This window comes from Engraulis encrasicolus, chromosome 9 (genome assembly GCF_034702125.1).
Source record: "Engraulis encrasicolus isolate BLACKSEA-1 chromosome 9, IST_EnEncr_1.0, whole genome shotgun sequence".
In the NCBI taxonomy this organism is placed as follows: Eukaryota; Metazoa; Chordata; class Actinopteri; order Clupeiformes; family Engraulidae; genus Engraulis; species Engraulis encrasicolus.
This window is the reverse complement of record NC_085865.1, coordinates 14,949,392-14,967,250: the sequence shown is the minus strand read 5'-3', so window position 1 is coordinate 14,967,250 and position 17,859 is coordinate 14,949,392. Positions and strand designations below refer to the sequence as shown.

General features: G+C 41.0%; 1 protein-coding gene across 1 annotated transcript in view; it reads left to right on the top strand.

Annotated features, from left to right (window-relative positions):
• tnk2a (tyrosine kinase, non-receptor, 2a) overlaps positions 1 to 7,569 on the top strand; it is a 31,751-nt gene extending 24,182 nt beyond the window's left edge. Inside the window, exons 18-20 of the mRNA XM_063206650.1 lie at positions 223 to 318; positions 4,367 to 4,494; positions 6,628 to 7,569. Coding sequence (XP_063062720.1) covers positions 223 to 318; positions 4,367 to 4,494; positions 6,628 to 6,634 — 231 coding nt within the window. The 3' untranslated portion in view covers positions 6,635 to 7,569. The remainder of the gene's footprint in view (positions 1 to 222; positions 319 to 4,366; positions 4,495 to 6,627) is intronic.
• Positions 7,570 to 17,859: the final 10,290 nt, after the last annotated feature.

The following is a 17,859-nucleotide window of genomic DNA, read 5'->3' as shown; positions in this document are numbered from 1 at the left end:
GCCGTTGCCTAACTGTAGGGCACTGGGTTACTATGCTGGCGACCCGGCCCAAGTAATTTGCCGATCCTTCCTTGTATCTCTCTCCCCACTCATTGCCTGTCAATCCTTCACTGTCCTGTCAAAAATAAATGTATAAAAATATATATACTTATATATATTTGTACAGTCATGTAAGTTTTGTATACGGTATGTACTGTATTTTTCCTATGTGTTGACCCTCAGGTTCAGGAAGCGGTGCATGGTGTGACCGTGGAGGAGTGTCAGGCGGCTCTGCAGGGTCACAGCTGGAACGTACCGGAGGCCATCCGCTACTTGAAGGTAATCAGGGTCGAGCGACTCTCCCACACATCTGACTGTGATTAGGCCCCTTCATAATTAGAGGGGTGGTGGAAGCCATCTTGATTACAGACAATGGCGGTGTTGTTGTGAGACTGCGTTTGTGGATGTATCCTCTTGTGTGAGACAGGACAGGAGACCCAAAGGGACCTAGCCTAAGTGTACTAGGCTATTTTATTTTTTATTTTTTATTATTTACTGTACTTCAAGCAATGGGTCTGCCTATTCTTTACATTTACTTCTTGGTGGGCAAATCATTTTGGTGAGCTTACAGGTCTCATTGCATCATTTTGTCATTAATTCTGTGGTAGTATAGGGTCCTAACAAAAGGCGTTGTGAGATGATTTGGTTGAAATACTTTTGTTTTATTATGTTCTTTTTCTTATTAAGTGGGCTTGCCCCAACAAGTCTCACATACTGTAATCCCTAATTCCTGTTTATTATTGCCTATTGCTTATCTTCCGTTTCTGGAAACGACACTCTTCCTACTGTAGGGCTTTCGAGATAGACACTGTTCAAACTCTAGAACGACCAGCCCGGTTTGGATATGTTAAAACATACATTGCGTGTCTGTACCTGTAGTTTTTTTCCCGACCCTTACTGTCGATTTTCTGCAACGTTTTGTCCCCAATGAATATAATGGTGGAATATTCCCAGACTGCATTTCAGTGTTCCTTAGCTAAGTTAGAATATCATGTATGTTATTTTACTAAAACTGCTAAACTATGGCCCAAAAGGCAAGCCCACTTTTGCATTTTCTACGATAATGGGGTCTAGTTATAATTACAGTTGTTATTATTATTATATTACTTACCGTTTGTAGCTGAGGCTTTTATCCGAAGCGACTTACAGTTACTTACAGGGTATTGTTATGGTTACAGTCCCTGATGCAGTATGAGGTTAGGTGCCTTGCTCAAGGGCACCTCAGCCAGGCAGTGTGGTAGTGGAAGGGTGGAATTCGAACCTACAACCCTTGGTTCTGAAGCCCATCTCCTTACAACATTTTAGCCTAAAGCACCTGCAAAAATGGCTGCTGAATACCTACGCCCTTTTTGGGAAAAGGTGTCCTCTGCCTATAAAAACCTAAATATCTCAGACTCCAAAGCACTTAAAACCATGACACAAGTTGCATTTGAAAGCTCACCCTAGTAACAGAGAACGTAAAGAGAACGTTTGACTTTTGGTTCTCTAAAGGTTGGGGTTATTACCAAACCAAAATTTACCACTTAGAAACGTTCCCTTTGGTTACAGTAAAAACCAAGCAGGCATTGGTTCCGGTTCGGTTCTGGATACGTTTCGGATACGTAATTTTTGGTTCTGTTTTGGTTCTCACTGGGTTGCCAGGAAAGTTTAATTTAAGTTCCCAGAACGATATATGTGTGGTTCCCATTCCATTCCCTCGCCGTTCTCTCACTGTACCTTTATTGCTTTTCATGTTTGTTCCCTCATCGTTCCCATATGGTTCCCATAACCTTGATGGTTACATTATAGGTCTGGTCACGTCTGGTTCCCTAGACGTGCTCCTGATGTTCCCCCAACTTTGTTTATACTGTGTTGTTCAGAGCATAAGCAATGATGACTGTCCACCCGATTAAATCATATACGTCTACATATTAGTAACAGTATTTCCTCCAGATTTAATCATGTACACAATCTATTTTTTTTTTTATTCCATTTCATTCATTTAACTCAACTTGGTTGGGTTGATCTAAGGTTTGGCTGTGCACACAACATCACACAAAAGATGTGGTGAGTGAAAGAAATAACTTGAGAACTTGTTACACCTTTGCCGGTAACAAGCAGGCCCTTCACAACCAATCTGTCCATCAGCGCCTGGCCAAACCTAATTACTTAGGGCTGGTATATCATGATTCAATTGCTTGCACCTGAAAAACTCCTAATCAATCTGGTCACATGGTACTCTTGAGCCTGTATATAAACCTGGACTGAGTGCTTTATTTATTTGCCTGCCTGCCTGCCTGCTGGCTGGTCAGCATGGCACAGCATAGCGCTTGTTTAACTGCTTTGCAAGCAAGCTAATAGCGCTTTTGGCTTATGGCATTTGTTAGCTACATCTTGTGCCTTGCTTTGTGAGCTAGTCAGTAACAGCACATGTTACATTGCTTGCGCCATTGTGCACTTGATGTAGATGGTATGATTATCTTTAAACTTCATTAAGGAAAACATTTGGTATTAATCCCCACTAGATTGTGTTCATACATGCTCAGCTGATATTTCTCTCACATTGTGGTACAGTACGGCATAGTCTGATATATAAAAGATAGACATACATGTTTTCAGCAACTTTCAACATCATTCTAAGACAGCAGTGTGCCAAACTGATGCCAGGCGCAGGGTGTTTCAGTGATGGTGGAGGATGGGAGGTGCTTAAGTACCATGATCAGGGTACCTCAACTATGGTGAGAGATAGTGGGGCAGGACCAAAACACATTCACAATAATAAACAAGGTTGGGGGAACATCAGGAGCATGTCTAAGGAACCAAATATGCAACCAACAAGGTTAAGGGAACCATATGGGAACGGCAAGGGAACAAACATGACATGAACAGGAATAAAGTGACGGTGAGAGAACAATAAGGGAACAGAATGGGAACTACACATATAACATTCTAGGAACGAAAATTAAACTTTCCTGGCAACCCAGTGAGAACCAAAAATGACTCTCTGGGGACGTACCCAGAACTAAACTGGAACCAAGGGCTTGTGTTCCAGGAACCTTCATAGAACTAAAAATTGTTAGTAGGGAAGACCCTCATCTTGCATTAGAGTGTTGAATTAGAATTCATCTTGAATTAGAATTCATTCTGCTCTAACATCCCCACATTTTTTTTATAAAAAACTCAAATCTCAAGTGCCTAAATGCAGCATCTATGCAGCTCCAGGCGCCTAGGTCAGTGCAGCGGATACACAGCATCAGGCATAACTGGGTTAACCACTAGGCCACTGCTGCCACAAAGCACTGCTGTCACATGAACTCTACCACTTGACCACGACATGTACAGTATATTCTGGTTTGGTGGAGGTGGGACATGGACCACCACTTTGGATCTGGTTATGCCATAATTCAATACCCATTCTCTCATTGTAGCACACCAAATTATTGAAGATAAACATAAAGAAAATAATAATAATCACACCTACCTACTGTACATATATTTTGATTGGAAGCTTTCGGCAACACATGATTTTGAGCGCTAGTAGTACAACACTCTCCTAGTTACTGTATTAGATTATGTATTAGTACCCAAAGGTAGATTTGATTTGCAGTCAAATTATCTCCACTCATACAAACCATTTGAAACAGATTTGCTAGAACATAGTAGGGTTCTGTGCATGGGTGTGTGTACATGGTGTATTTGGTAACTTACTTTTTTTTAAATTGCTGTAGGGCTGTACTTGCTATTCTGATGGCACAGCCATGTTAATTGACAAATGAAGTAAAGGTTGATAGATCACCAGTGATTTTAGACAGAGGACTGTCTTTGACTGGTATTCTACTGTGTTTTACAAATTGCATGAATGTTTTCTGCTTTGCCCTTCCCCATAATTGAATTGTTCAATTAATATCACTGTACAAGTCAAATTGTTAGTTCTTGTACATGATGGTGTTAGGGGTAAGGGGTGTGAGGTTAGGTGTCTTGCTCAAGGGCACCTCAGCTGTGGAATGTGGTAGAGAGTGAAAGGGTGGGATTTGAACCTGCAACCCTCTGACCTAAAGTCCATCTCCTTAACCATTGGGCCACGGCTGCCCAATCTTAACCCCTTAGCGCAGCACCTATGTTATAACCTTACTGTCACCAAAATTGTAATGTCTATGTCTTAATCTGTTACTTAAGGCTCCCGGCACTGTCATAGCAATGTTGTTATGATGTAGTTGAGTATTTTCAGCAAATAGTGAATAGGCCCGCTGGCGACCCCATCTGCAGTAAGAGGCTACGTGAGGTAATTGTGAGATTGAGAAATCATATACAGTAAAATGAGTAATACTCCTGTTTCTTGTGTTTGCAGGTGGAGCAGTTGTCCAGTCTGGGTCTGAAGGCCCGCTCGGAGTGCCAGGATGTTCTGCAGCGGTGCAACTGGAACCTGGAGCAGGCCAGCATCGAGATCCTGGACTCCTATGGCCCAACTAGGCACAGGTACTAACAAGTGTGTGTGTGTGTGTGTGTGTGTGTGTGTGTGTGTGTGTGTGTGTGTGTGTGTGTGTGTGTGTGTGTGCGCGCACGTGCATTTGCATGCGTGTGTGTGTCTTTGTGTGTGTGTGAGTGTGTGTGTGTGTCTTTGTGTGTGTGTGTGTGTGTGTGTGTGTGTGTGTGTGTGTGTGTGTGTGTGTGTGTGTGTGTGTGTGTGTGTGTGTGTGTGTGTGTGCCCGCGTGTGTGTGTGTTTGTGCATTCGTGCGTGGGGACATTTTTGTGTGTGAAGGAGTGTGTGTGCTCTCTGCATATCTCCATGCTCTGGAAGTTAGCAATGTGTGTATACAGTGCCCTCCATAATTATTGGCACCCCTGGTTGAGATGTGTTAAAAGCCTTAAAATAAATTCAGTGTTTATTGCAGAAGAATACTGTCACACTGAAAATTGTAGGAAAATGTAGCCTTCAACTCAAATGAATTGTAAGAAAATAAAAAAATCCCTGACTAAAAAATAATTATTTTTCATTAAATCACCTGTTCCACAATTATTGGCACCCTTAACAATTCCCAGGAAATAAATATAATTGAAGCATTTCTGTCATTTCTACAGTAGTTTACAAAGTTTACCAGAGTATGTAGGAACATTTAATTAGTAATTCATCACTTCCTGTTTCCCTGGGGTATAAATATGACGCGACACCGAGGCCATTTCTCTTATCCACTCTTAAACATGGGAAAGACAAAGGAACACAGCATACAAGTGAGGCAGATGTGCGTCGACCTTCACAGGTCAGGCAGAGGCTACAAGAAGATTGCCACTCAACTGCAGCTGCCCATATCCACTGTGAGAGGAATAATTAAGAAGTTCAAAACAACTGGAACAGTGGTAAACAAGCCTGGACGAGGACCCAAGTTTATTTTGCCACCACGCACAGTGAGGAGGATGGTAAGAGAAATCAAAAGATCTCCAAAGCTCACTGTTACAGAATTACAACAAATGGTAGCATCCTGGGGTCACAAAGTCTCCAAATCAACCATCAGGCGCTGTCTACACGCCAACAAGCTGTTTGGGAGGCATGCACGGAGAAAACCTTTCCTCACTCACAATCATAAACGCAAGCGTCTGGAGTTCGCCAAGCGGTATTGGGGCTTCAACTGGGACCGTGTGCTTTGGTCAGATGAGACCAAGATTGAGCTTTTTGGCAACAAACACTCTAAGTGGGTCTGGCGTACCACGAAAGATGCGCATGCTGAAAAGCACCTCATACCCACTGTGAAGTATGGGGGTGGGTCAGTGATGCTGTGGGGCTGTTTCGCTTCCAAAGGCCCTGGGAACCTTGTTAGGGTGCATGGCATCATGAATGCTTTGAAATACCAGGACATTTTAAATCAAAATCTGTTGCCCTCTGCCCGAAAGCTGAAGCTGGGTCGTCACTGGGTCTTTCAGCAAGACAATGACCCTAAACATATGGCCAAATCTACACAGAAATGGTTCACCAGACACAAAATCAAGCTCCTCCCATGGCCATCTCAGTCCCCTGACCTCAACCCCATTGAGAACCTGTGGGGTGAGCTGAAGAGGAGAGTACAGAGGAGAGGACCCAGGTCTCTGGATGATTTAGAGAGATTCTGCAAAGAGGAATGGCTGAAGATCCCTCTTTCTGTCTTTTCCCATCTTGTGAAACATTATAGGAGAAGATTAGGTGCTGTTTTGTTGGCAAAAGGGGGTTGTACAAAATATTAACACCAGGGGTGCTAATAATTGTGACACACATTATTTGATGTCAAATAATTATTTCTTTATGTGGGATTTTTTCCCCACTGAATAAATGCACTTGTATTGAAGGTTGGATTTTTGTCTTTTTTTCCATTAAGGTCCCATATTATTTAGAAAAAAAATAAAATAATTGGAAGCTAAAAAACACATCTCAACCAGGGGTGCCAATAATTATGGAGGGCACTGTATATACAGTATGTATGCTTATGTAAGCTGCTGCATCTTATCTGTGTGTTTTTGGGTTTGCGTGTGTAATGTAATCTACAGTCCAATCCAAAATTCTTGGAACAGCAAGGCATATTTCACTGTTTTTGTTGTTCACTGAAGACTGTTGATTTTACGATGATGTCTGCTTTTTGTAGGCAATGATGAGCAAGTGCTTTGGGAAGGATGCGGGAAAACTCATCTCTGTCATCTCAGTGGAATAAGACTGATCCTTGTCTTGTGGCAAAGGATTATTTTCTCCCAGAACTGTTCATCAAATATTCAGAGGTACTCCTGCCCCTACTCGTACTACCACCTTGTCCCTCTTGTCCTATCAGCAAATGAAACATAGACATAGTACCTGCATCCAGAAGGTGCATTATTGGAAGATCATTTATCATAAATGCTATTGCATAGATAAACAGTGCAGTCCATATAACTTCCTTTTTTGGACTTATTTGTGGCTGCACTACTTGCTTTCAATGAGACCCTCGTCCTCCTAATTTGAACTGGTGTGTTGGAATATGCATATATCCACATATCCACAATTATTAAGTGCAATGCAGAAGAGGAACGACAATATTAATATATTAAGATATTTGCTTAGGCAGTACAGACACAATAGATGTAGGATAAATCATAGTGTCTGTAAATATGCTGTAAATGATGTGCGGCAATGTTAGGTACAGTACACTCCGATTGCTTACAATTGCATTATGTATTTTTGTCCATGTTACTCCGCCATTGGTAATGCCAAATACTGTATTTGTACAATTTGTCCTTTTTTTAATTGTGATTTTTTTTCATTAGTGTTTCTAATAACTGATATCCATGTTACTGAAGGAGGTTTTAATGTTACAGTCTGCTAAATGTATCAGTACGAATCGTCTGAGGAAACTGCTTTGCTCCTATCAGGGGTTTGTCATTTCTACATCATCTAGTCTTCCCAGAATGTTTGTATTAGTTTTGCTGTTTTGTCTGAACACTGTATGAGAGATATCAAAAGTATATTTATGTTATTATAATATTGGCCAGAGAAAGGCCTTATAATCAAAACATGGCTCTGGTGCAGTACTGCTGGACAATTGAATTTTTTTATGCTTTGTTGTTGTATTTATGTTTGTATCTTTGTAACTTTAATGTGATATTTATTGAAAACAACTTAACAATGTGAAGGAATATCAATGTAATTTATTATTTCTCAGAAGCTTTGGCTGTGCTGCAGCTGTATTGGGTTCTTGCTGCATGTTGCATCGCTGACCGCTTCAGCTTCCAGTCTAGTGCAGTCTAGGGCAACCTCAGGCCCGGGGGCCACATGCGGCCCCTTGAGCCATTTCATGCGGGTCCCAGAGTCTTTACAAGAAAGACAACTTTTAAATCCAAATTCAAACGGTTACTCAATATTCTTAAAATGCTACATAAAAATAAGAGTCTTGCAAATTTAAGATTAACCAAATACATCAGCTTCATCTACATACATTTAATTGCAGGAATATCATTGCTGCCAAGTTACGTCAGTATACACTATGTTTTATCATTGACATGGGCAAGTTGTCTGTGGCATCCGGCTCTTCGGTCAATATTCTAAACTCAATGCGGCCCTCGGGCAAAAATAATTGCTCACCCCTGACCTGGGGGGTATTCCATGTGATTAACCGTCAAGTTAACCTATAGGAAGTGGTAAGCCTACTAAAAGATAGCCCACAGGTGTCATTCAGTTAAGGAAATGGGGGACTCCAGGCTCTTCTATTAGATGATTTATCACTACCTCGAGGTTAGCTTAACCTGGTGCACTACTGAGCCCCAAGTTCTTGGAGTGCTCCCCTTCAGTACCAGTAAAATTCTCAAGTTGTACTTCACATGGCTCTGGTGTATGAGTTGTGTCAGGTAGGTGCGACATGCTTCTTCCTCATTCCCCAATATCATTCGCTGGAACTTCAAGATCACTAAGCTCATGCAAATGGCCTTTTATGGTCCACATATAATCAACATTACTGCGTTAAGCGGGGTGGTGTGCCAGGGTAAATACTGCACTACAGTAGGTGAGCCAAAGCTCAATCTTAACCCATAACTCTGCTGTTCAAGTTTACCAAGTGCTGTTGGTAGGAAAAAAGAGACAAATTGATACTACATACAGTAGATTGGATACACATAGAGTATATACACTATGTCATATACATGTACATAATAGCTAACAACACTAACTCAATACTCAGGAATTCCTGAGCGAACCTGATGACACACAGAGGCGAAACTTGTCGTTTATTCTGAATAAATGAGCAAAAAGTCAAACAAGTATTGCGGTAAACTATTTCCTTTTGAATTATTGAACACTACTGCGTTTTTCCAGTGCCTAAAAGTTGCGCATGGATCCTTCAACTTCTGCACTAACTCAAGTTGGTTCATACACACCATTCAAGTCATGTTTGATTACTATTCCCCTAGATGATCCGATTCGGGCTCTTACTAAAACCACTTGGAGACCTCAACCCTGGCAGAGGTATGGCTTGATTCACTTCTTAAGATAATCTCAGAAGTGGTACTGACATGTCCCCACCATCCACCCCTTAAAGAAACTGCACCCATGTGGGTATGTGCAATGTGCCGTATTGTTGGTATTCACACTGTAGGACAAATCCAGTCAGGATTAAATATTGCCATCGTGGGAAAGAGGCTATTCCTCACGCTGAGCTTGAAATGACAGTTCATTCATATACTTGATATTATGCTACATTGTAATTATAGAAGGTTGCACATTGAAAATATGTATATTTTCTATTAAATATTTTTCGAAGACAAATTGGTGTTTTGTCTTGTTTGCCACACCACACAAATCAAATAAATTGAAAGCTTATAAACTTTTGTTCACAAGTTGCCAGAAGATCTAAGAAAAGACGCCAAATGGGGCAAATAACACATCCTACACCCAGCACCCTAACATGGCAAACAACGCATCCTACACCCAGTACCCTAATACACAGTAGCTTGTTGAGAGAGCATTTTAGGAAGCTTCTGATTCATTACAGACCCACAAAATTCATGGTTTTTTTTTGATGAGTATTCTGCCTTTCTTGTTATTTTTTGTTGGGTATCCTCGCTGTCAAGCAGTTTCAAGCAGCTTTTTGGGGCATTGTCCTTTTCAATATCCAAAATGTAAAAGAAACCACTAAATACTTATAATTATCTTCCGTAAAGATATTGAATAAAAACCGTATCGATTAAGGGCCTCCACACACCGTTCTGTCAGCATTATCGGTTTCGATCATTTCGGTTACCCCCGCACACTGGCACAGACGTGCTATTCAAAATGAATGGTCCACTTCATCACAGCAGAACATGGATAATCAATGGATGGATGCCTTTGACAATAGAGCTCCGCAATGAGAAGGATACAGCTGAGAGGGGACAGTGATTAGTTACTATTGGGGGGCATTTGTCAAATTTATTTTTTGAGGGATTTATTACTAAGAGAAGTGTTGGCAGGCTTAGTATGAGGGGGTTTTCATTCATAAATGGTTGAGAGCCAAGTGTAGATGAATGTTCCCGTCAGCATCATTAGAAGAGTCATCGTCCACAACTTAGTAGGCCTAACTGAGTTTTCAAACAAGTTGTTTATGGATATTGCAGGCTGTTGAATAAGAATCCTTACTTACAAATGCACAGTAATCTCGTTTTTGGATGTGCTTCTATCTCAGATGAATAATTCCCAATACAGGGACAATATGACCAAAACATGAACGTAAAATAGGCTATGCTATCTGGAAATAAGCATAAGCTGCAAGTGTGGGAATGTTGTTTTAATGCCAAGTCAAAAGTCACAAAAAGACAACAACAACAAAAATATCAAAGGTGCTTTAGTTTTTGTTTGTTTCTTTGTATGTGTGTTGGGTTTTTGCAAATATTTTGAAAAGGAGTGTCTTGCCAACACTAGGGGTCAGTGTAGGAGCATGAAATGATTTCCCTTTTGAGCAATGTCTGCTGCCACTGGCGATGTATTTCAAAACGTTCATTCCTTTTGAATTTTGCTTAGAGCCCCAACTTTGCTTAGGGCCCCATTTTATGAAGAGAATAGAAGAACTCTTATGAAGTGTGCGACCACAAGCTTCATGAAGGTTAAGAGGAGTGGCAAGGAGTCTGGCAGCCCCCAATTTTAGGGGCAAAGTGGAGGAGGCCATAAGCGCTCTGCTTGCTCTGTTTGCTCTGCTTACGTATGCCTAGCGACAGCCCTGACAGTTTTGATAAGCATAAGGCTTTATTATGGTCTCCTGATAAGCAGGGGTGGACTCTGAGGTTACCTTCAGGCTAGAGACAAAGTTTGTGTATAATTCAAATATTTATCTCTAGGTTAAGTCTTTCGTGACTTGTTTACTTAAAAACTTCAGAATGACATTGGCTTACAGTACTGTATATCCTAAAATCAGGAGGCATGTGGAAGTTGACCTCTTTGATCACTGCTGACTGTACAATCCGAACTAAATAGAAAAGGAGAATAGTTCAAACCACAAATGGCAATTATTTTGGTTGGTGTATACTGTATAGCTACTGTACAGTAGATAATCTCTTGAAGAAAAATGTGTTTTTCAGGGTGTTTAGACATATTGTGTGCTAGACTGCGCTCTTTTGGGGTTTATTTCATCAAAATAGGATGGCTGGTTCGTATATTCAATTCAGTTCGTCATTCCAAACCCAGGGGAATCCATATCACATAAAAACATCACAACACAGTTTAAAAAAAAAACATACACTCATGGATTGCCAAAAGTGGGTCATACTCCCAGTAACAAGCTACAGAGTTTCAGTAGCCGCATGGACACAACAGCAGTGAGACCTAAGAAGACAAAAGTGCTCTGACCTGTAAGTGAACCGTAAAGGATCGATGTCTTTAAAGCTGTGGCCCCCTGGCACTTTACAGTCAGTCGGGAGGGAACAAGAGAGAACTTAACTGGGCTTGACTGTCTTTGCAGTGATTCTTCAAAGTTTGTCAAAATATGTCACAGCTATGAAAATGGTAATTCTGTTGAAGCTTAATTACATTTTCATGAACGTAATACATCCAGGAGTATGTTACACAAGTGTGCAGTTGTTTGAAAGATTTAAGTGTAATTTTATTATTTTTCATTGCTCTAAACCTGCCTACACCCTGTAACAACATCATCACAGACATTAGGGCTGCACAATTAATCGAAAAATAATCAAAATCGTGATAACATAGTGAAATCGAACTCATGATTTTAATCGTGATTTAATCGTGGCAATAGAGACCTACTTTTGAGAGCGTCCTTGAACCCAGAACATACTGACAGGCTGGTGTTTCTGGCCTGAAATCTGTCCACTTAAGTTTCATGCTATTGCCTTTACATAATTATTACAATTCATTTTATTTTGCTCATCCCGTATGTAATTCATTCTTGGTTATACTTCATCTTATCATTTTCAAAAAAATCTGCAAAAATCAATAATCGTGATTAATAATCGTGATTATGATTTTGACCAAAATAATCGTGATTATGATTTTTTCCATAATCGTGCAGCCCTAACAGACATCATATCAAATGACTAAAAATAATAATAAAAAAGTCACTTGAATAATATATTAATACGTGTAAGAACATATACAGAATATGTAGGCCTACTATTATTTTCTGAATGCTCAAAATGTGCCCCACAAATTCATCACCACCATCAGATATTTTTGAAAGCCAATAAATTCAGGCATGTATAAAGTCATTGTCATTACTGAGGACCCTTTTCAAACCTTAAGCTCTACTGCATACTTCACCTGTAATGCCTCTTTTCCACTGGAGGTTTTCTGGTAGGCCTACAGCTCAACAAAGCGCGACTCAACCGCCACTTTTTGCTTCTCGAAGAGGCATTACAAAGCTCATTCGAAAAGCAAAAAATGGATGCTGAGTCGCTCTGTGTCGAGCTGTAGGGCTAGAAAACCAGCAGTGGAAATTAGACATAAGTTTATTATTTTGGCCACTGCTACTGTCTCAACCATAACCTGTCAACACGGTTACTGTTGTATAATAGTATTATTAGACCTGTGCATTTGAAGAAACTGACAATAAACCCTGACTTGACTTGAGATTAATGTTAATTAATACTTTTTGAGAAGAGGTATGAAGTAGGACGTAAACACAGAGGGTTTGAAAGGGTAAACACAGAGGGTTTGAGTATGAAACGTATGTATTGTTGGTGTGAGCTGTACGCCAGAGGCAGATGGGCAGTGAGCCTGGCCACTCACTGTTGGCCCACTAGCTGGAGTTGGCGGTGTTGTGGTTCAGGGCCGAAACACCGCAGAGATGGCTGGACACCACCTGACGACATCTGCTTCTGGCGTAGGGCTACAGCTACCTGCGAAGGTGGTTGAGGAAGGCACCTCCTGTGCATGCATGATGAATGTGAATGTGTATTCCCTATGTTTGTCTAGTAATTTATACAATGAAGATGTTTGTAAGTCTTATTTTCTCTCACTGACCCATGGGCACCGGAGGAGGTGCGACAGGCAGCAATGCCCAGCAGGTATTAACAGCTACCTGTACAATCCTGACCTGTGCATTTGAAGAAACTGACAATAAACCAGGGCTTTGAACCGTTATTTTTTTCCAAACGTTCCGTTCCGAACAGAATCGGAATTATAACGTTTCCGGTTATGAGTTCCACCAATAAATTGACGTTCCCGAACCGGTTAGAACAAAAAAATATTGTTCCCGGAACGGTTAATTTCGTTCCTGTCAGCTGATTACTCCCCATAGGCCTAACAGATGGTAATTAACCAAGAAAGACGGAAGTGCAAATGAGTCAGCCTACTTCCAAACTGTTTATTCAAGCAGATGAAAAGAATATCCTCCAGAATTTTGTCATTCAGGGACGACCTAAGTGGAGAATAAACCTCAATGATGAAAATGCGCGCTCCATGCTGACTTGGGTCACGGGGAGCGCTATGATGGACATTGTGAGTTTGTGCATATTTGAAGCGGCCATGGATGCCCCAATAATGTTGAACATTCTCGGTGCGCTTTACACGCGCTTCTCTGCAATATCTTACAATGATGCAATGGAAACTCTGCCCTTTTGTATGACAGTGGTTTCTCTTATTTAAGATGTGGAGTGGAGACTTTGTAATCCACAGCTCTCTCTCCATTCAGTCAGAGAATGTCTGATGTCACACAGGACGTGAACCTCAGCCGTCATGGTAACGTGCACAGGAAAATAATTACTTTTTTTTTTAGTTTGAGGAACGGTATTAACCGGTATTAACCGGTTACCATTATTTTTAAATAAGTGTTTCCGTTCCAGAACATAAAAAATAATAACGTTTCCGGTTTCGTTTCTGTTCCCTCTAAAATACAAAAAGTTCCTGGTTTTCGTTTTCGTTCCTTGAACCGGTTCAAAGCCCTGACAATAAACCCTGACTAAACTTGAGATTAATGTTAATTAATACTTTTTGAGAAGAGGTATGAAGTAGGACGTAAACACAGAGGGAAAACAAAATGGCTAATCTGAACAAACTATGCATATTGTATAAAAGAGCAGTTTTTTGTCACCTCTGTCATCACCACCATCAGATTTGTTCCATAGCTGGTCAGCTTGTTCCATATTTGACATAAGACAGATAAGTAATCCAAAATTATACTCTGGCCTCCACTGAGACCCATTTGGGGGCTTTTTTGTCACCACCATCAGACAAAAAAGCTGATGGTAGTGACAACTGACAGAGGTGACAAAAAACTTTTTTTTGATGGAATTTTACGTGTTTTGACATTTTTTAAGAATATGCTTACAATATGTATCTACAATTATGTTGAATTACTAAAATAATTCTCCACTTTAATACAAAAAGTTTTTTTGAACTCTAATTTTGTCTGACAAGGTTGACAAAAACAAGCAATATCCTATTTTAAGAAAATAAAATATGGGGAGGTTGATCTGATACAGTGTTTCACAGAAGACCTTCGTCCATAAAATATAGCCTACCTGTACATTTTGGATTTGAACAACTTTTTTCTCTCAAAATTAAAACCTGTTTTAGTCACGTTCTCAAGAATCAATGTTTGAACAGGTTATGTCTTGGCATGTGAAGTGGTATAAGTGTGTCAATTAGTCTAAAATGCTCCCAATTTTCTTTCTAAACAAGCAGACATGAAAAAACATAGGCAAGGCCATTTTATTTGTGTAGCGCATTTTATACAATTCAATGTGCTCAAGAGAGGGCACTTCCGCCCTCTGATGGACAGTATCACACACACACGAACATAATACACAAATAAAGAACAATCTCAGATGATCACATAACCGCCTTGGCGGAGGTAAAAATAAGATATAGGCCTACAGATAAAAACACAATACATGGCCTTCATCCATTAAAATGGTTAGACAATGGGGTAGTACAATCTTGACTTTTGGGTGTATCGTTTAGTGTGCTCTATGCGTATAAGACAACCCATCCTGTACCAGTTTCTTGCATGTGCCTGTCAGTCTTTTTCTTGTTGCATGCAGCTACTCTCCACAACATTTAGTTGGTCCCAGGGCTGCACTGAGATCAAAAGCCGACCCGGGCATTTTAGGCTTACACCGGCCCGTCATATCACTTTCAAGTCCATACTGAAGAATTAACAATGGGTCAGCCCCTCTAGTCAAAATACACAAGTGCATTAGCCCCCGAAGACAGTATGCCCACCAGGGAAATGCACTGTGTGGCAGACTACCAGTCTTGGTTTGTCCATCTGTCAGTTCACATCAGAAACCAGTTTGCTTATTGGAGCGTTTTAAACACAACGTAGGTCTGTGGACCTTGTTAATCCCTGACCAGCATTGTATAAAACTGGGCATTCAGTAATGACATTTTCACCTCCTTTAATATCGGCATGAAACGGAGGGCTGTGAGTTCAGATAGGGATAGGGCTCTCTCTCTCTCTCTCTCTCTCTCTCTCGCTCTCTCGCTCTCTCTGTATGTGTGCATAGCACAAGCAGAGCTGCAGATGGCTCTTCTTAAGATATGCCGGTGACCTGAGTTCAAAGCGATGTCAGCCTAGTAACTTCAATGAGAGGTTAAAAAAACAAGGCCTTGCTTTCACATTGGGAGATAACTTTGAGCAGAGTCATTTGCCCTCCTTGCTGAAAATTTCTCTCTATATCTACCTAACCTCCATTAACAAGAGATGAAAAGATGGCACAAATTAATTTGCATATAAATATTACTGTACATTAGATGTTAAAATGTCTATTAAAATCGTCTTTGATGTCCAGAAATGAATCATTGTGGCACAAGGTGAACCAGAAACTTGCTCAGCAGCGTGTTTCCATTCACACTCCTCACACCTCCCTGACTTCCCACCCTCCCTCTCTTCTTCCTCCCCCATCCTTCTCACCCCTTTCTTATGCAGGGCCGGCACTAGGCATAGGCAGACAAGGCACTCGCCCAGGGCGCCAAATGTCTTGGGGGCACCAGAAATCCCCAGCAGTCCCACAGAATTAGAATGTCAAGCAAAAATATACTTTACACTTTACATTGATAATGACCATTCGCGCTAAGCCCCCCACATTTGGGCTTACATTGCCCATGGGGACCCCGGTTCGAGTCCGGCCGGGGTCATTTCCCGACCCTGCCCCATCTCTCTCTCCCAATCATTTCCTGTCTACTCTCACACTGTCCTGTATAATAAAGCCCAAAAAGCAGCAAAAAATACTTTTTTTTTTTTTTTTTAAAGATAATGACCATTCATGGACACTAGATTGGCTGTGTATGATCAGATGTACGACGCTATGTTTAGAGATGTCAATTTCTAAATGCACATAAAGAAGAGGGGGTTCCCTCCAAGGGCACCAAATTGACTAGAACCGGCCCTGTTCATAAGAGCCAACCATTAGACCTGACTACACGTCAGTCCTTACGGAGGAAATGGTAACAGTTTTGTGTGTACCATCCCCAGGGTGCTGTTCAGTGAGTGCCTCTCTTTTCACTTCACTTCATCCCCTAGCACTTCGTGGCCCTGAAAAGAAAAGAAAAGAAAAGAAAAGAAAGGAAAAGAAAAGAAAAATACACCAGGCTAGGAATAAAACATAACCCCCCCTTCAATTGGTATTGCTATATGTGTGATTTTGTGTTCCAAAATGTGATGGGGATATTCTTCACTGGATGTGTTGTTCAAAATAAAGGTAGTTAGTGTCTTAAAACGATCATGGCAATATTGCATCAAATGTGGACACAATGATCCATGCTTGTTTAGACCATTACATTTGTGTATGTTCTCTTAGTCCTCTACGTATGTCCCCCTGCATTATCTGTTCCCCTATAAGGGACATCCTCTGCCTCTGCAGTAAATTGAGACAGATGCCTTTAATGGTCAATTTAAATGGATGCTAATGTGTCATAGAGACAAAGTCATGTATTTGCAGCCCAAACCAAGTCCCAGACCTAGGCAGAGCACTAAGCCACCTTCTCCCAAGTAGAAAAGGGATTCTCTTCACCTCTTACATTCCCTCTTCTTCAGGTTCTTAAGCCACCTTCTCCCAAGTAGAAAAGGGATTCTCTTCACCTCTTACATTCCCTCTTCTTCTTTCCGTTCTCTGTCTTTGGTTCTCTCACTGTGGATTTTGCGGCTTATTTCAACCTCCAAGTCAACATTTCAGAAGGCCTGAGTTTCATGAAACGTTCTACTAGCAATAAACAAAATAGCCAACATTAAATTATCAGTAGAAGTAGATTGTGACCATCATCAAGGTTGTGGGTGTGCTCTTGACTGTGACGCCAATGAGCCTGTGTTGTAATGGTCAAAGCCCTACTTTGGTACACCAGAAGGCTTTGGATCTTTGCTCTCCCCTTTGCTAAACATACTGTAAAAAGTGGGATGTCTTGCCATGAGCTAATTGGAGGTGCACCTGACTCAGCTGTGATCGGCATACCAGGGATCCCAGGAAAGATGACCCCATGTGCAAATGAGGTAAATCACTCACTGTTTTCATTACGGACCTACATGTATTTCACAACTGAAATGGATGGATGAATGAATAAAATAAAGTGTGTGTGTGTGTGGGGGGGGGAGGAACAAGCATGCATTTAGTGTATTTAATGTAATTAGTGTATTCATGCAACACTGTAAGTACATGGTGTGCTAATGAAGCCGAATACTCGTGGAACCATGTTGTGTGAACTGAAATTAAATGCGTAAGAGGTGAACAAAATGAAACAACACAAAGATGTGTACACCAGGGATCTCCCAAGAGCAAACACGTCAGACGTGAGGTGATATAAACTCAGACTCCCCTCCGTAAACCATTCACGATGTTTGGAGAGATCCATACCATGGTCTCTGACAGAATAATTCTGCCATATGACGTGATAGCCGAACTGTACTGCAACTGTCCTGTCCAATTTTACTTTTCCA